Below are 18,434 nucleotides of genomic sequence, written 5' to 3' on the forward strand. Positions count from 1 at the left end.
TAACACATATCAATTGTCTCCCTCTCTCCAGTGTGATCGACCGATGGTACTAGGTTAAGGAGCAATCAAAAATTTGGCGTCGATGATCCTGGAGAGGTTGCACTGGAGTCGGTCAGTCATTGATCTGATGTCCATTCAGACGCGCCAAGTTCCGAAGCAGCCAATACTATGGTGTACACCATAGAGGAGAAGGTTCAAAAGGGGCAAGAGAAGGCGAGAAAGCAGGAGACACAGGCGAGGCGAGGCGAGGATGTTTGACGCAGGGAAGGGGGAGGGACAGAGAGGAGAGGCGTTGACCGCAAGATTTTCAGGATGCGCAGGCACCGCAGGTGAAGATGAGGGAGCAAACCGAGTCAAAAGGACGGTCAAGACGGTCAAAGTTGGTGGCGCGTCAGAGTCAGACACAATGCACAAATCAGCCTCAGGCCTTCCGCAGTCTATTCTTTGTCTCTTCTTCCGCCTCACTCCTCTTCTCTCACTCGTCCGTGCTCGTCCTCTCCTTTGCATTGCCGCTTTTCTCACTCTCCTGTCAGAGTTCTAGAACCTCTCTTTTCATCAGGCTCCTCTGTTTCGACTATCGTATCCATAAGTCCGCCTAACAGCCGCCCCCGTTCCCCATGTCTCCTGATCCACTACCTCCTCGGCCGTCCACCCTACCAACTATTCAAGTCCCTACTGCGACCACGCAATACTTCGCCACATACAAGAAGTCCCCACATCTGAACGTATCCTACCGGAGCACATGCAGCTTGTCTACCGCCCTTAGTCGCATCTGCTTCCCTTTTGATGCTCGTTGCTTCTGATGCAGGCATCTCGTTTCTCGCATCCATCACAGACAGGTACATCTTGTATAGGGCTGAGTCCCCTGGCAGCAACCCACCATCGACCTTCCACCAGTTGTTGATGCTGAGGGCTAGGATGAACTGGAAATATCAAACTCGGCTCGCAATCATGGCCATATTCGATGTCCATATCGCAACAGATTCGATTGGCTTTGGTCAAGTTGTAAGTGATCAACATCAGACGGCATGGCTATCCCGCCTTCGGGCCTACAAATCATCATGGTTGTATTTTTGTGTTGGCCCTTGACGATCCCTCGTATTCATTAACCCCGTATTCTAAAATCACGCATACCGCTCTCTGGCAGATCGCAGAAGCCTCGCATGGCCGCCACCGACTACCTCTGCAGCCAGAAGATGGCAATGTTCGTGGACCAGCACCTTCAGCCTTATGCTCAGGCACATGCGTTCGCACCTTCGGCCGAAGGCACTCCTTGGCTCAGTGTTGGCATTGCGTTTCCCGCATCAGTAACAACAATGGTATGTAAGCTCAGGCATCAAGGCGGATTAATTCCACATCTACCCTGATAATACCTTTCGCTTTCGCTTAGTCCGCCCCTGGAACCGGACTCACTCTCAAAGATCTTAACCTAGGTGCCTGGACAATAGGTAACAGATGCGGTGGCAGGCTATGTAGGCAATGCAGATCTCTTCTTGATCTGTCCTGCCTTAGGCCGCGCAGCTGAAAAGAAGGTTCCGCTTCTTAACCCCGGTGCGGTGATATTGTACAAGTAGAGTCATATTGATCGACTCCCAGAACATCCTTGGCCTTGCTGTCCGGGAGAGAAATACTACCTTTGGCACTCAAACACGATTGGCTGCAGATTGGCATGTTGCTAAATCCAACACCAGATCCCGGAAACGTCGGTTCCTTCACACTTTATTCACTCATCGTGGTATCATTAGCGAGGTCGCGATCTCGAACTCGGGAAGAAGACTTCTAAAGCAGCGGTGGGTGGATAGCATGGGCCATCTCCTGAGTTTGTACGGGAACGTTAAGCCCTACGGCCCTAATACAAGTGGACTTTGCACACCGTTCTCCACCCGATGGTCTGCGTCTACTACTGGGACATCCTTCCTGCTATGCGCCCAGTACGTCCTATCAGAACAGGAGATGAGAATTCTAGCATACTTGGGAGGAGCCCGGCTGTGTCAGCAGCTGCCCGCGAGAGGCGCTACCTTACGATATAGTCCCAATCGTGGACATCTAATGTCGTGGCACTCTTCCACGTTCCGATCTTGACCCCGGAATGGGATTCCCGTACGGCCCTTTCTACTGTACGCCCAAAGGGACCCCCGTTGGGTCCCGCCCCGGTGAGGTAGAGTGGCTCAGCCCATATGTGGACAAGACTACATAATGTCTCTGCTGCTGAGCCACGGTTGTGCCTTCTCCAGATGAGAAGAAATGGACTGGTCCAGTTCACGTACTTACACCTTCACAAGTCACAACACACGAGGGACGATCAATAACACGATCTCGACGACCTCCCCTGGTGTTGGGTCCCACTCAATCCTATTCAGCTCCAGCACTGCTGTCTCCACATGGTATTATGCTGATACCATATCAACAAACGATCTGCTCAAGCCCTTCGGTCATGAACACAAGGCCCCAACATAGCCGCACAGTGGTGAGTTCACCCGGACACAGAACCTCAGAAGAGAAACAGGAAAGCAAACCAAAAGGAGAAATTCATGAGGCTGAAGGTCGTTCTACTCTCTTAGAACCCTAGAAGCCATTGTCGTCCCTGGTTCCCCTGATCTTCCCGCCCTGCGCCTTACCTTTAATGTTACTCTGCACTCGGATTGAAGGGTGATTTGTCCCTTCCCGACCCCAATGCCCGGGAGACCATCTTATTTTCCTGTCCAGCCAACTGCACCTCGGGCACGGCACTTATATCACTGCACACCAGATCTTTCCTATCAGTTCTAATCTGCGTCTACAAGAGAATTTGATACTCACTCCCCCAGTTTTATGAGCCTACCGGTGCTCTGCCCATAGCCTCGACCGATCCGAAGACAACACTGACTCTTTTTGGAGACCAGTTCGTCTGTCAGATGCTCGAAGATATATCCGGCGCTGGCATGAGCAGTAATCTGAATGTGGGCAACTCCAATGCATCACCACCCCATCCGCCTTCTCGTGCGATGCCGGGTGATAAAGCACGCATGAAGAAATGGGCACCAAAGACGTTCAACGGATGTCTTACCTGCAAGTAAGCCTTCAAATGTTTCCCTCTACTGTCCTTCTCCACTGACGAACTGTTCTTGCAATAAGGCGAAGACGGATAAAGTGCGACGAGGGCAAACCATCCTGCCAGAGGTAGGTGCAACTCTGACACTTTCATTAATTCCATCACTGATATGATCCAGATGTATCAAATCAAACCTCAAATGTAATGGATATGCCGCACCAAAGATCAAGCTATTTGATCCGAATGCCTCATCAACAGCTTCAAGCTCAACGCCACCGCCCGCGACAAGCCAAGCCCTCGTGTCTGGACAGAAACCTGCTTCACTTGACGACAGTGAATGGCATTCGACTTCGCTAACCCATCCTCATCCTCAAGAGCTCGCGCTTGTTCCTAGATTCGGCACGCAGGAGGAATCACAAAGCTTCCAGTTCTTCCTCGAAAAAACCTCCGACCTGATCTCAGTATACTCGCAGCCATATCTATGGACGGTGCTCCTGCCTCAAGCTACATGGCATCAACCCTCTATCAAGCACTCACTCGTCGCACTTGCTTCGCTACACCGATACCTCACCACGGTCGGCCCTGCCTCACAACGAGCAAACCATAACTTTGTGTTCCACTACAACAGTGCCATCCGCGCCTTGGTGGCTGACAGACCGTCCATTGATGTTGTGCTCGCGGCATGTGTCATCTTCTGGGCGCTGGAGAATTTCAATGGAGGTGGCCAAGTGGCCATCGACCATATGCAGGCCGCGCTCAAGATCTTGGGGGAGTGGAAAAGCAAACACCGACCCAATGACCCCTCCAAAGACTTCATCATCAGATACATCGAACCAACAATTCGAGACGGAGTTAAATTCGCCTCGAAATGTCGTGTCGAGGAACTGGCTAGCCAGATGAGCGCACTGTCCCTGACAACACGCGATGTGAGGATCATGAATATGGAATACCCTGAATTCAATAGCCTGGAGGATGCAGGCAACTACTTGAACGACTGTATTGGGGACATTCTCGCGCTTAAAGATCAGGCTACGGCATTAGTCAGTCCAGGTCCTCGCCTCATCGAACAGGTAGAAGGGCTCGACGCCCGCCTCTACAAGTGGATGAATCTGTTCCAGAGCCTCACGGCCACTGGACCTGTATATACCCGACGCATGCTCGTTGTGCATAATGTCGCTGCAAACATACTGCTGGACCAACTCAAGACACGAACGCAATATGATAATACAGGCGACGAAGTGGAGCAGGAGGAGCCGCGTCGCTGTCGATTTAATTTCACCGTCCTTGAAGTTGAGGATATTCTAAGATACGACCCACTAGCCACAGTTGAGACACGAAGGAAGAAACCACCGAGTCTGGGATTCATTCCGCCTATATTCCTGGTAGCGACCACGGCGCCGAAACCTGAGACTAGGACAAGAGCGATGAACGTGCTGAGACTGTTGAACGTGACCGAGGGTCCGTGGAATGCAGATCATGCGGCGCAAATAGCGGGACGGATGCTGGAGATCGCAGACGAGTGTGCGATTCCCCCTTCGGCAGTCGAGTTGCGCCATCTCCATTTTGGTTTTGACCCAGACCAAAAGGTGCTGAGTATGCGATGGGCACCGGAAGACCCGGCGATGCTGAATGTAAGCATGATCAAGCAGATCGATGCTCATAACATGAACTGGAGCGAACTGGTAAGTCTACACGTTCTGCCTCCTTGGACTACGAATTGATATTTTGGTTGCAGACCGCTATACCTGAGTTGATCAAGAGATTCGGCTATCAGTTACCACCTTCTACGGCCAGGACACCCCCTTCTGAATGTTGATCCGACGTAGCAGTTCACTGTGCGGTCTACGTGCAGATGTGCGGCGAGGGATCAAGAACCTCTGGTGCTAATGATAGCGCCGACATGACGCCGACCGATGGAACACTATTATACTACCTGCTGGACGGGTGGACAGAAGGACTTGTCATTTGATTGAATGCTCGAGCGACACCAACTACAAACAACGGTGACGCCGATGGGCATCCTTGTTGACGACACGACCTTTCTTCAGTGGGGGACTTTCTTTGATGAATGCGGTTTTCTTGTCACTTTGGAAGTTGACGTTTATTTTCGAAGCGGGGAAATAGTTTCTTTTGCTGGTCATTCAAGCCCAAGGTTCTAGACTTGCTTCAGGCTATTAGAGCAGCAACAGCAGCAGCAACGTGGGTTGGGAATGAACAACATGAATGGAATGGGCTGGGCTGGAACCAGGTTAGATTGAGTGGACAGATCAGTCAACAGGAACAACAAGTAACAGGCAACAGGCAACAGGCAACGATCGCAATTAAGCACACGACAATGGTCATGATAGCTGGGGCGTTTTGCATGTATTATTTGACAATGTTACAGACATTATACAGAGCCGGGCTGCGCTCGTTTTCTTTCATCAGGTGATGCTGTTCCTGGTTTTCATGTCCCCTTCGCGTCAGGATGTCTGAAAACTTTTGGTCGTCTGCTTTAGCTTGCTTAAAATCCTTGAGTTGTGCGATTTCCAAGTCTATCTCGGCGGCGCAGATGCTCCTGGACCGGGACCGGGACCTGAACCTGGAATCGGAGTGGTACCTGAATGACCATGGCTCTGGCTCCCCTGCCTCGACGACTTGGCCGCTGCACTCCCCGCGGCGGCCTCCTGCTCGAGGAAATGCTGCCACAGCTCCGCCAGGGTCTCGCGGGAGTGCGGGCTTGTGGCGCTTTCGGGCCCGGCGCCGAAGTAGTCCGGGTGGTTGAGGGCCGGGGTGCTCGGGGTCCTGTGCACGATGGGCGAGCCTGGAGAGGCGACGGCGGCCGTCAGAGAACCCAAGCCGCGCAGGGAGTTGAAACTCGAAGTCGTAGTAGTGGTGGTCGACGCCGACCCGCCAAAGGTCGTCCCGGGCCTAGCCAGGCCGGCCTGTTCGCGCTGTTCGTCGTTCCAGCCCAGCAGGGCGGCGATGAGCTGGAGGATCTGGAATTTCTTGGGGTCCGAGCGGTCGAGGGCCAGGAAGTGCAGGAAGTGGTTCGTCACTATCTGTCTGTGTAGGAGGAAAAAGCGACCGCCCTCCGAGGAGAAGGGCGTGTGGCACTCGTCAGTCAGCCCGAGAGAATAGCAAAAGGACCAAACAAAAAGAAGAATTGGATTGGGTTGTACGAGAGAGACTTGCGAAAAGGCGAAAAAGGGGGGCCGACGGATAGGATAGTGGAAAGGGGGTACAGCGGCACGATTGGGCCGAAAACAGGCCTCAGCCTCGTCATGTGGCGAATGATCGTCGCAACTTGGGGGGAGGTGTGAGAGTATTCTAAAATTATAGTTCTGACACTGCATTGAATCGATGAGGCGTGCCTTGGGGGAGATTCTTTTTTGGAAACGCGGAGTAACGAGGAATGGAGCAACAACCCATTCATTCGTCCACAACGCACAAAGATGGAGGGCCCAGCCAGGCACATGGCTTCGGAGACATGTGGTGTATTGTATGCAAAAGGAAAAAAAGGGCACTCGGAGACATTTTGGCAGCAAAAGATGAGAAAGGGGAAAAAACCCACCTATCCACGTTATCCTCGGGCTTGCCCTTCTTGAGAAACCTCAGCGCCTTAGTAAGATGATCGTTGAGAATGACGGCTTCATGCCGCAGCTTGCCGATCAAGAGGTTCTTCTCTTTGACTTCCTTTTCGAAGGGAAGGGCTCGCTCGAGGTCTTTCTTGGTTTGTTCCAGTTCCGCCACGGTCGAATCGTGGGCCGCCTGGAGGTCTGACAACTGTTTTCGCAGGTCTTCTTGTTCGCTCTGAGAAGTTTCGACCAGTTCTTTCAGCTCCTGTTTTCGCAGTGTTTGGATCTCCTGGAGCGCCTTTTGAAGACCTTCGACCGTTGACGAGTGGGTGTCCCTCTCGCTGACTGCTTTCTCGTACGCTTCCTTTAACGAGCCGAGTTGTTCCTCTAAATCGGCGTTGCGGTCCGCCAGGTCCTTGCGCATGGTGCGTTCTTCCATGGCAAGAACCTCCCAATCGTGCATAGCCTGTTTGGCGTTCTCGAATTCGTCTCGTATGTAGGCTTCGGACTCGACGAGTTCTTCTTTCTCCTTGAGCCAGTTTTGCTGGGAAAGCGTCAGGCGGTTGCGGAGAGTGGACAGTTCTTTGGACTGTTCCGACTGTTTCTGCTCAAGGTCGGCATTTCGAGCCGTGAGTTCTTCGACTTCAGCTGAACGGGCGGTGTAGCGCTCTTGCAGTTCGGATCTCTGTTCTTCGAGCTCTTCAATCCGCGTCCGTGCCTGCGCTAGATCCTCCTGTAGAATACTTTGTCAGTCTTGCCAGGGGCCGTCTTCCTCAAATCGACTGGCTCAAGCCATCACGTACTGCATCGGCCTTTAATCTCTCCCCTAACTGCGACCGTATGGTATTCACCTTGCCGAGCAAGGACTGGTATTGTTCCTCGGCATTCTCTTTTTCGACCTGCGTCTCAGCCAGCTCTGTCTGGACCGCTTCGATTTCCGTGGCATGCTTGGCCTGCAGTTCTTCCAGGGACTTGCGCAGTTCCGTCACCTCGAGTCGTAGGGCATCACGGTCCTTGACAAGAGCGTCAAAGCGGGCAGCTGCATCATTATCGTTGTCGTCGTCGATCGACAGATCTTTGACCCCGTTGGCAACAGTTACCGTATCGGAGGCTTCATCTCCTGACCCCTCTTTGATGGGGGACACTGCAGTCTGCTCTGCTTCTCGCTCGTCATTTTCTGCGTCATCCTCGTCGTCCGGACCGTTTTGCGTCTCGTGAGCGTCGACCGGTGTCGTGGGGGCGTCCGTCTCTGTTTCTGTCTCTGTCGTTGCGGCTTGCGCGTTGCCCTTTTTCTTGGACTTTTTCTTCTTTTTGGATTTTTGGTCTACCACGGTAAGTAAGTATGAGCGAACGTTTACAACCGATCCCAGTGTACATTACGTACCTCCCTGAGGCATCGAAGACATGTTTGTGGAAGACATGATTTTATTGCTGGGTTCTAGAACCGGGGCCTGGACATTGGGGATGCTTTGGGATTCTCGAAACGTGTCAATTGTTGCTTGGCGTAATGCACTTGCGTTGCGCTGCACGCCATCATGTCATGCTGGTGACGGGCCGAGCCCCCTTTCGCTGATTATTCCACCGAAGCAAAAACATCATCCGCCTCTGGCTATCTTTAGTGCCCTCGTAACCTATTTACAAGTGTACCTCGTACAGACCATACAATTCTCCGGTCATGATGTTTGAAAAGAAAACATTTATTCGCCAGGGTATAAGATCATATACGCCGTCGTGAACCGTCAACCTACTGTGAGAATGTTCATTTCAATGCTTCCACAAACAAGCCTCTCATCCCTTTGAGAAGAGTCCCGATCTCTCTCGTCGCATTTAGCCGGTCAACCACCTTTGCGACCTTGACACTCTCTAACCTAGGCTTTGTATACGACACGTCGTATCTCCCGCGTCCGGTATCCGGCACCAGCAACTCAAAGAGGCCTTCCCTCTCGTCGCCGGAATTCCCACCGCTGCCTTTCGCTGGCGGGAACACGAACACAATCCTGACTTTGTTCTCGTCCCCGCTGCCTTCGATGCGGCAACCCAGATATGTCTCCCAAAAACTGAGCTCCGGGCCGTTGAGTCGGCTCTGGCCATCCATCTTCGCAGCGTATTCTCTTTGTGCTTGTAACTTCGCGTCGATCTGCCGCTGCGTTTGTGCGATGGCGGATTTGAGCCGGTCTCGCTGCGCCGACTGCGCCGCCTGGTGTGACTCCAGCTTGGATATTTGCGCGTGCATCTCGTTCTTTTCTGCCTGCTCACGGGCGAGGACCTGGCTATGCGTCGACAAGGTAGATTGTAGGGTGACGATCTGTGTGTTTGCTGATCTCTGCTCCTCTGTACGAAAACCTCATCAGTTTTGGCTTTCTCGACAAACCCTTCGACTGCGCCTTTGCGCAAAGCGAACTGTTGTTTGCTGCTGCTGTTGTTGTTGTGGAGGGACTTACCATTCAACTCTCCCAGGCGCGCCCGAAACTCGTTCCTCTCCTCCAGCACTCTCTTTCTCCCCCTCTCAATGAATGCGTCAAACTTGACTGTGAAATCGGCCATTCGCTTGCGGAGATCTTCAAAGTTGAAGTCAACTGCAGGCAGTTGTGTGAGCGGGTTGTCCGAGTACGACATGGGTGGCGCGATTTGCTGCGACTGCGACGCGCGGAAGGAAGATGTGCTGGTCGCGAATGTCGACGGAGTCATGGCGGCGGTGGTCATCGTTGCGAGAATCTGTCTGTGTTTCTGCTTTGGCGATAGAGTCTGTCTGGAGAATATGCTGCGGAGTTCAATAATGTGAGGTGGTGCGTCGGATCCGTGGCCGCCGTCGCAGTTGGCGAAAACGGTGGGTGCGCAGAACACAAACCCCAGTCGACCGGGCAACCAAACGCCGAGGCTGATTCAACGATCGAACCAACAACACCGCAGTTTCACTCCAGCATCAGATTCCAGAGAATACGTGATGTGTACGAGGTACACGCTAAATGCATGTTCAACCAACATTTGTTATTCATACAATTTGGTATCTCTTCGCTTGCTAGAAAGACATAACTCTAACTCTGACAAATTATCCTTCATTTGATGGAATCCTCCCGTATTTCTGAGGCGAGTTCTTCCCGCCCCTCGCTGTTCTCGCTGCTGGCATCTCCCGCGCCCATCAGCTGGGCAAGCATGGCTTCCATTCTTTCCAAGGCGTCTTCTATCTTGTGCAGCCTCGCCGTCGCCTCCAGGAATCGGCCGTCTTGTCCACCGTCCAGGTCAACCAGTGAGTCAATTCTTTCGCGCCTGTTTGGCTTGCGGTAACCGGGCGGATGTTGGTCATCGTCCCCACCCTCATCACTCGAGTCACGAAACTGGTCTTTCAACTTCTGGTCGACCTGTGACTCTCTCCTTCCGCTCTTCGCAGGCTCCGGGTTGACTGGTGGGTTTTGACTCGAATCCACCGTCTGGCTCTCTCTTCTTGGCTGCGACAAGTGCGTGAATTGGTCCTGCAATTTGGTGTTGGAAAGGATCCCCATGTCGTCGCTGTGATTAAGGTTGTCTTCTTCGGCGATCTTGTCCAGTACGGACTGTGGCGGATCAATGTCGAACACTGCGTGGATATCTCCATGTACACTAAATCGTGAGAGGGCCCAATATTGCGCAGGCGTCGCCCTGGGGCCGCCGGGATGCTTCCAGTCAATTTTCTTGCTGCTGGCAATCTTCCGCTTGTCCGAAATCCAGAGCGTTCTCCTCTCGTACCATGCAACAATCAGCAATGTCGGTAGGTTGATCGCCCTGACCGCTACGACGTTGACCTTGTGGAACATTCTTTTGGAGAGCATCCACTTTAAAGGCAGCACAAGTATCAGTGCGAGGATGTTGAATGGAGGCATATACGCAAAGATGGCGTCTGATTTGACCCCTTCGAAAGTGAGGACGGCTCGCCGGAACTGGATTTCCTGAACAGCGTTGCCAACGATGCCGCTGAATGTGTTTGTCAGCATCGAGACGAGAACGGTGAGGAACAACGTGTTGCCCAGGAAAGCGAACAACACCATCAAGGCGGGTCCAAGGAGCCAATGGAAGTCCGGGGACTGATCAATACCAGTCCCGTCGAGACCGAACCAAATCCAGATCATCCACTCCCCGATCGTCACAGCCTGATGAGCGCCAGCATGCAGCCACTTAAGGCTCAGGAGGAAGCCCGCAAAGCACCATACGGCCAGCGCAGTCAGAGTCAGGAAATCAGACATCATCGCTCTCAAGGAGAGAAACAACATATTCTCCGACATGACGTTGAATGCTAGTCGAGGAATGAGCACCGGAGCGGCGCAGCTGAGAATGTCCAGAGCAGTCCGCGCGAGGGCAATGGACTTTTCCTCGTCGACAAAGGAGGAGGCGCAAATTCGTAAGACAAGGTATATGATGAATATTGTCGAGAACATGACATCGAGAAACGACCACAAATTCTGAGTATACACACCCCAACCATGTTCGAGAATAGATGCGAGTTGATCGAGTACCTGGGAGGATCTCCTTGTCAGCCATGCATCATTTCTCACAGGAAAAAGGACGTACCCAACCAGCCCCATAAACATCAAAGACCAGCTCGAGGACCTCGTAAGTGGTGTCCATTCTATTTTCTCGCGCCGCCATAACCGCAATGTATAGGGCGAGTAGAATGACAAACTGACAGACTTCAATCAAGTTCCTTGTCCGTGGCACAATCAATCTGTATTGATTCAGCAACGGGGCTCGTCGCGGGTCATACAGGGAAATCGGTCTCTTCTTCCAATGGTCGGGTATGATGTCGATGAAACTGCTGGGCGTGTATACGACCTTGCCTCGGTAAATGGCGTCCACGACCTTTTGACAAGCACTGCTCGCCAGAAACGACTTGCTGGCGCTGACGATAGCAACTTCCAGGGCTGTCAGTTTCCTCTCCACTTTACCGGACTCGGATCTCCGCTGGGCGGTCCAGTAGTGCATCGCATGCTGACTCTGCGAGGTCACCTCGTCGGGTGCGCCCTGGAACGGTTCGAACCCCGCAACCAGGATATTTGCCAGCTTGAGCAGGCCCCTCGGTCCGGGGTTGTGCTCGTTGTATCGCCGGAGGATCTTTTCCGCCACGAGCTCACACAGAAGCGCGCGTGTGAGGTTCACCGTCTGATGGTGCGTCGCGTACGACTGTTCGCGGATGAATTGCATTCGGTTGACGAGTAGGCAGTACACTGAAAAGAAAAAGTATTCATCAGCACGGAGAACACAGGGGCGATTCAAATGGGTGTTTGGAGGGCTCCAGACCGATCGATAGGTCGTTTGTCTCGTACAGAGAATCGACCAATGGCCGCACAACAGAGATGTTCATCCGCGGAGCTTTGAGCTGGTCGAGAGAATAGGGATCATCTGCCACAGTCAATGTCAGCATGTGGTGATGACTTCACAGTCTGGCAACCTAGCTCGACCTCTGTCGGGAAGCACTCACCGATGCTTGTGATGATGTCTCTCCGTATGCTATACCAGACAGATCACATGTCAGAATTCGGATTCGTCAAAAGGTTGCAAAATCAAATGCTCCCCCTTCTCTCTCGACTTCCCCTTTCTGCATTCATGCTGTGCTTGAGTGGCACTTCCAAGGACGATCCAACTCCCTCGAATGTTGTTGCATACTCCCCAGTCCCATCCAGACACCCTATTCGCTCAACCGACCGAGCTCCATAAACAAAAAGCACAGATATGGACAGCATGGTCCCACCTAGAAAGACAGACATAGAAGGCAATAGCAGGAGAGGACCCGTCGATCAAACTCACCGATGAATGTTCTCATAGACGTTACAGTGCGCGTTGCCAAAGGGGTCTGCCTCGGCCGGCGGCCGCCCGCCCAGCCGGTCCTGGTCGCGGCTCGTCCACGTGCAGTGCGGCGGGTACAGGCCGTCGCTGTCGGCAAAATCCTCCTCGTCGTGCTGCGTTGCCAGCAGCGCCTCCGTCTCCCCGCGCTGTCGGTTGAGCCGGAACTGCGCCGAGAAGGCACTCCCCGTGGCGGGTTTCCTACGTCGTCGCTGCCGCCGCGAGGACGTCGACGACGATGACTTGTTCTTTGACGGTGCTGGGCGCGCTCGTGCGTGGTCGCCGCCGTTGGCGTCCCTAGCCGTTGGGCTGGGTGGGGATGGCATGGCGAGTTGGAAATGTGTGGTCGTGTTGCGTGTTAAGGGTAAGTATTTATGTCCCCGTATGTATATGCAGGGTCAGTCGGTATGGAGGTATGTAGTGACGGCGCGGCGCGGCGCGAAATAATGGGGATCAAATAAAAGGTAACGTAACGGGGACACACGCTGAAACGTTGGAAAGGGGACAAAAACCAATCCATCAATCAACTGGTCAATCCAGGATTCCGTCTCGTGGCTGCTGACATGATTGTCGATAGTGCAGGGGGACGGCGGATCCAGACCGAGATGTTGAGTGAAGATCGCAGTGCTAGGCACCGGCACCTTTTCAAAAATAAAAACACAGAAAGAGGAATCAAGTTTTGCGGAGCTGAATTTCCCCTGATAGAGAAACGAGCTCACGGGCTGACGATAACTGTTACGAGCCTGTTTGGTCGATAGATAATGCGAAATGGGGGGGGGATGGGCGATGCTGGAGTGGCCAATTGGGGCGCAGATGACGTTAAGCTTATCGTGTCAAGCAACGACGTTTAGAGCCTTGTCGCTGTCCACGAGCCAATAACGTGCATGAGCCCTAATCAGCTGCAAGGCAAATCAGCAAAAGCAATATTCATCCATCATCATTATTATTATTCACTAGGATATCTCATCAGATCAATCAGTCGTCAAAGTCATGGAGCCGCCCAGCTATATACAAGAAACATGACAGCGGATTAATCCTTCTCACGCAGATAGCAACAAACTAACCTGTGAGATGTGTGACACCCGGGCATTATTATAACATTATCATGATCGTCGCAATGGCCGCCAACATTATACCCATCGGCCAGAGGCTCGACATGAGCCCCTCCTGTAGAGGTCCAGCTTCATTGCTAACCTCATAGACCACACTGGGTGTCGCCGATTGTTGCGCCCCGGTGGATTCCACCATGACAATAACCAGTCCGTTGCTGGTGATCGTCTGCACGGCCTCCGGGGCCGGGGTAGTGGTTGTGTAAGAAGTCACCGTCGTGGTACCAACCCATCCAGTCGGTTGATATACCGTCGGGGGATTGTAACAGTTGTTTTCGCATTGGTCGCAGCATTCCCAGTACACGACCGTCGAAGTGACAGGACAAGGCAACACAGAGGTGACTGTGACGATGACGTTTGCTTGCGTGTAACTTGTCACATAGGTTGTCGAGGGTGTCCAGTATGACCAATACGATGTGGTTGTGGGTGTCCAATATGATGTTGTCGTCGGCGTCCAGTATCCTGAGTCGCTACAACTTGTATTAGGGCGCTGGATAATCACCAAAGGGAGCAGATGACGTTACTAACTAGGCCAAGGCTTGTCCCAGAAGAGGGTTGATGAATGCGAGAACAGCCCACAGCATATTCCCGTTTAGGAGATAGCGAGCGAATCGGATAGAGGAAGGATGGCACAGATCGATGAGAGAGACAGTTACAGGTTGGTAGGGATGTAGGACGATGAAAGAATGACAGTTAGGAGGGATCGCAAACAACCACCCATGCCCACCTTTTTCATCCCTGGGAAGGGCTCAGCTGGTGCCACCACTGCCATGACTTGTGAGTTACGTAGTCTCAGAGCTCTAGCAGGAAGCTTTTTTTTTCCCCCGAAGAGCTTTCTAGAGTATCCAAGCTCCAAGCTTCCTAGGTGAGCTCCTCGCAGCTCAAGTTTTGCCGCAGGAGCTTGGTTGCGACGGCAGAAAGCGTCGACCCCGCCATTGGACCCGCTGTTGCAGCAGAAATCTGGGAAGGACGACTGCTCCAGGAGGAACGGTTATCTAAAACACTGATTGCTCGAGAAGCTGAGGGGCAACGAGTTGGCACAGGATTTCTTGGTTTGTGGGCTGAGGCCAATCAACGGCGCAGTTGCGAGCACTGGCGGACGTGAGGGGTGTGTGGATGCGGAAATGCCTCGCATGAAGTGGGTGCGAAAAGTCTCTTGTTTTCCGGCCAGGGTAGCGTGGAAGGACTGCAGGATGATGTCAAAGCGAGAAAGTCAGTTTCGCAGTTATCCGAGGATGGACAATGGACGATGGTGGTGGAAGAAGTGGGAAGTGGCTCCCACCGTGGCGGTGATGGTTCGGCGGGAACACAGGCGAGGCGGGCGGGTGGCGGGGAGAGTTTAACGGCGGCATCCTCCCTAAACCATTTCTACACCAGGTCACCATTCACCCCTAGGTATGCCGAAATGCTCAATGCTGACTATGTACAACACACTGCAGGCACGAACTATGAAGCGCTCGCCCCAACAGGAACGTTGACACCGTTGATTCCAGTCGAATCTTCACTTAGCAGCCATGTTATCGTCTCGGCCACTCTCTCTGGGTCAAGCAAGATCACTCCGCGCCTGGCCATATCCGCCTCAGCCTCCTCTTCGTCCTTGTACCATGACAACGCCATCCCCGTCTTCGTTGCGCCTTAGAAAAACGAGTTAGCACACGGGTGGTCGGAGGAGGGATCTGACGTAAAGACTCACTGGGAGAGACAGCGTTTAACCTAATCCCCAACGGTCCCAATTCCTTCGATACCGTGGTCGTCAGACATGCCACGGCGTGCTTCGTCACGCAGTATGACAGGATGGTCGGATCATGGAATAGACTCGCCGCACTGGCAATGTTGACGATGCTCCGCGGCGCCTTGGGCAACTCCATCATCGCCTTCACCTGCGCCCTCATGCTGTACAATATCCCTGTCAAGTTCACGTTCACCACCCGGTTCCAGGTTTCATCCGTTTCGTTCAAGAACAGGGGCGTCTGTTGGTTGGCAGACATGTTGATGACTCCTGCGCAATTCACGGCTCCGTCGAGGCCGTCAAAGGTGTTGACCGTGTCCTTGATCCAAGCATTCACATCCAGGCTCGAAGCGACGTCGACTTTGGTCATAGATACCTGCGTATCAGGATTGATCGACTGTAGTTTCTTCCTTGCACTGTCGAAAAGGCCAGGGTTGATGTCACCAATAGAGATAGCTCTGGCGTTGAGCCTGGCGAGCCTGCAGCATGTTGCTAACCCCAGTCCAGAACTTGCACCTGTCAGGGCAAAAACCTTGCCGGCGATGGAAGCCATGGTGAGGCTCTGCAAGCAAAGGCGACCACGATTGGTCAGATTGGATTCAGGGAGGTGTGGATAACAAAGCCGAGACGTTGAGGGGAGGAGATGAGCATTCGTAGAACACCCACGACATTTATCACCACATAGACACACATCTCATGTACCTCTGCCGAGGAGGGGCTGTTGTGTTGCAGCGCATCCATGCCAGCACATCGGATCTGGTATTGGCCTGGTACCGTTAGCTTCATGCAAGAGGATTTGGGGGGTACAGCGATTCGGCCGAAGAATAGCATTCTCACATAAGGATATACCCAACCAAGTGTCAGGTGTCAGCCGATAATGCGCCTTGGAGGATGCTATTGCACAAAAGATTCAGAGTAGCTCAGCATGGCGCTTAGAAAAACCCCTCGGCGAAACTGAATCGAGCTTTCCAACACCACACGAAGGAATTCTCAAATTGTCACATTGTATCGGCATTCAATATGCGGCATGCTATCGTCGTCGTGTTTGACATATCATCCCTTCGTATTACCTATGTCACAGAGCACATCATCTCCCTCCAGTTCATCGTTGACCACCCCGCCCAGCACCAGCGCCGCCGGCACCTCCACCCATAAACTGTTGCGCACTGTAGCTGTCAGCAAAAGTCTTCAGTATCCTTCGGGATCTACTCACAGGTTCGCGAGTTGAGGGTCCTGCATCATTTGTTGAATTTGGCTCATGTCAGGCATACCACCTCCACCTTCTCGGCGATTGTTCACCAGATTCTGCAATGTCGGGTTGTTCATAATACCACTGAGAGCCTCAGGGTTGCGCATGATGTTCTGCGCCATAGATGCGAACATGGGATTGCTCATTATGCTGGACAGGTCAGGCATACCACCCCCTCCACGACCACCACCACCGAACATTCCTGCTAGACTGGCGAGATCCGGCATTCCGCCTCCACCACGGGTGTCACCCGCTGCATCGTCAACCTCATCTTCAGGTATCTTCTGTTCCTCTGCTTCCATACGAGCCAGTTCCTTCTTTGCAGTCTCCAGACCTTTCCTCATGGCCTCACTGCCTCCATTTCCTTCAAAGTCGATGCCCTGCTGGTAGGCCTCAACACTTCCTTTGGCATCGCCCATGGCGAATCTCGCCAGTCCTAATCTTGACCAAGCCTTTGTGTATTTGGGATCTGCAGCCACGGCGAGTTCGGCGTCCTTTACTGCGGAAGCATGATCGCCACTTGCAGAATAGGCGGCGGCACGGTTGGAGAGGTAGATAGGGTTTGTAGGAGCGAAGGAGATGGCCTGGGTGTACTTTTCAATCGCGGTCTTGTAGTCTTTCTGTTGCATAGCCGCGTTGCCCGCACTCTTGAGCTTCTCTGCCTCGGGGTTTATCGCCTGCGAGGTTGCTGGCTGCGGAGGAGGGGCTTGACTTTCGGTGGAGGGGGCTTTTCCCTGCAGTTTCTCGTAGACCGAGAAGATGTTGAGCAAGGACTGAGAACCTACGGCTTCGGAGACGGCAGCCTTGTCGGAGGGATCGACCTTGAATGCTTCTGCGATGCAGTTGCTGGCAATCTCAATGTTGTCGGCATCGTCGGCCGTGAGAGTGCCATCTCTGAGAGAGGTGGACAGGAAGTCTATTATTGACAGCGCCAGACGCTTTTTGGAGTCGGAGAGAGACTGAGACATGTTAGCAGCCTGTGACCGGAGAGAAGCAGCGAGACATACCATTTTGTTAGATTTGGAGAGCACAATTCAGGAGAAATGAACAAGTGGACAAAGTACGATTAGATGTCTTGGTACCGTGGTATCTTTGGTGCCTTGTCAACAATGAGACCCGAAACTTTCGAATCTCATGGAGCCCTCGAGGCATGTCATGTCCAATGATCGTCACGGTCGCACGGGTCTCGACAATCATTACATGGCTTGGCAGGCACGTGGCCGGCGCCTTCACTCACTCGGCCATTTTCTGACTTTCCACAAATATCAAGCACCGTTCTTCAGCAGTATTTGAGCGAAATATGCGAGTACAACTTTTGTGCCTCCATCGCAGACAATGTGGGAAGCCTCTTTTCTACCGTGCAATGGCGACCCTTTTCTCTAATTTACGATCGCGTCCTGCGCCTTCGTAGAATTCTCGACGAATGCCATTGGGATCGAGGCCATCACATAGCCCAATATGACCCACATACGAAAGATAGTATCGAGAATGGCCTCAGTATCATCTTTCTTTGTCACGAATTTACGACTTCGATATCATTGGCGAATGCCATGGCAATGCGCACTTGGCGATCCATACAGTGTGTTAGGGGACAAACACCCGAATCTCTTGAGCCGAACCTTTAACCCCCTAGCGGGAGTGATCCTGAGCAAGTTCAGAGGAATTCTCAGTGGTATCGAATCACTACTACCCCCCTTCTATAGCAGGGGACACTGTTGTTCGTCCCCATATTTCCTCTTCTGGACTTCAAGCACCTAAAGAAAGGTCGAAAGGTCTTAAGTTTGTCAACAACCAGCTTCTGCGGAGAGGATGACTAGCCACAGATGATCGCGTTCTGTCCCAATCCTTCCGCGTCGAGACTATGGCGTTGATACTAATATATCGTCACGGTTTGGTCAAAAACATGCTACGAGATATAGTCGGGTCACCTACGACCAACGGACAAACT

At 52.7% G+C, this 18,434-nt stretch overlaps 6 protein-coding genes across 6 annotated transcripts; 1 reads left to right on the forward strand and 5 right to left on the reverse strand.

Moving 5' to 3' along the window:
• Window positions 1-2,894: 2,894 nt before the first annotated feature.
• Z517_00721 (uncharacterized protein) lies at window positions 2,895-4,847 on the forward strand (the record flags this gene model as incomplete). Its single annotated transcript, XM_013433685.1, has 4 exons — window positions 2,895-3,052; window positions 3,115-3,159; window positions 3,210-4,713; window positions 4,767-4,847. The coding sequence occupies 4 exons, from the start codon at window positions 2,895-2,897 to the stop codon at window positions 4,845-4,847; spliced, it is 1,788 nt and encodes a 595-aa protein (XP_013289139.1).
• Window positions 4,848-5,565: 718 nt separating this feature from the next.
• Z517_00722 (uncharacterized protein) lies at window positions 5,566-7,994 on the reverse strand (the record flags this gene model as incomplete). Its single annotated transcript, XM_013433686.1, has 4 exons — window positions 5,566-6,076; window positions 6,585-7,321; window positions 7,392-7,912; window positions 7,973-7,994. The coding sequence occupies 4 exons, from the start codon at window positions 7,992-7,994 to the stop codon at window positions 5,566-5,568; spliced, it is 1,791 nt and encodes a 596-aa protein (XP_013289140.1).
• Window positions 7,995-8,347: 353 nt separating this feature from the next.
• On the reverse strand, window positions 8,348-9,291 carry Z517_00723 (uncharacterized protein; the record flags this gene model as incomplete). Its single annotated transcript, XM_013433687.1, has 2 exons — window positions 8,348-8,919; window positions 9,030-9,291. The coding sequence occupies 2 exons, from the start codon at window positions 9,289-9,291 to the stop codon at window positions 8,348-8,350; spliced, it is 834 nt and encodes a 277-aa protein (XP_013289141.1).
• A 353-nt stretch (window positions 9,292-9,644) lies between these two features.
• Z517_00724 (uncharacterized protein) lies at window positions 9,645-12,725 on the reverse strand (the record flags this gene model as incomplete). The annotated part of the gene is made up of 5 exons (XM_013433688.1): window positions 9,645-11,075; window positions 11,131-11,783; window positions 11,857-11,958; window positions 12,038-12,066; window positions 12,364-12,725. The coding sequence occupies 5 exons, from the start codon at window positions 12,723-12,725 to the stop codon at window positions 9,645-9,647; spliced, it is 2,577 nt and encodes an 858-aa protein (XP_013289142.1).
• A 2,229-nt stretch (window positions 12,726-14,954) lies between these two features.
• Window positions 14,955-15,790, reverse strand: Z517_00725 (uncharacterized protein; the record flags this gene model as incomplete). The annotated part of the gene is made up of 2 exons (XM_013433689.1): window positions 14,955-15,142; window positions 15,202-15,790. 2 exons carry the CDS (start codon window positions 15,788-15,790, stop codon window positions 14,955-14,957), a joined length of 777 nt encoding a protein of 258 aa, XP_013289143.1.
• A 549-nt stretch (window positions 15,791-16,339) lies between these two features.
• Z517_00726 (uncharacterized protein) lies at window positions 16,340-17,454 on the reverse strand (the record flags this gene model as incomplete). Its single annotated transcript, XM_013433690.1, has 2 exons — window positions 16,340-16,403; window positions 16,451-17,454. 2 exons carry the CDS (start codon window positions 17,452-17,454, stop codon window positions 16,340-16,342), a joined length of 1,068 nt encoding a protein of 355 aa, XP_013289144.1.
• Window positions 17,455-18,434: the final 980 nt, after the last annotated feature.

Source organism: Fonsecaea pedrosoi, assembly GCF_000835455.1.
Source record: "Fonsecaea pedrosoi CBS 271.37 unplaced genomic scaffold supercont1.1, whole genome shotgun sequence".
Classification (NCBI taxonomy): Eukaryota; Fungi; Ascomycota; class Eurotiomycetes; order Chaetothyriales; family Herpotrichiellaceae; genus Fonsecaea; species Fonsecaea pedrosoi.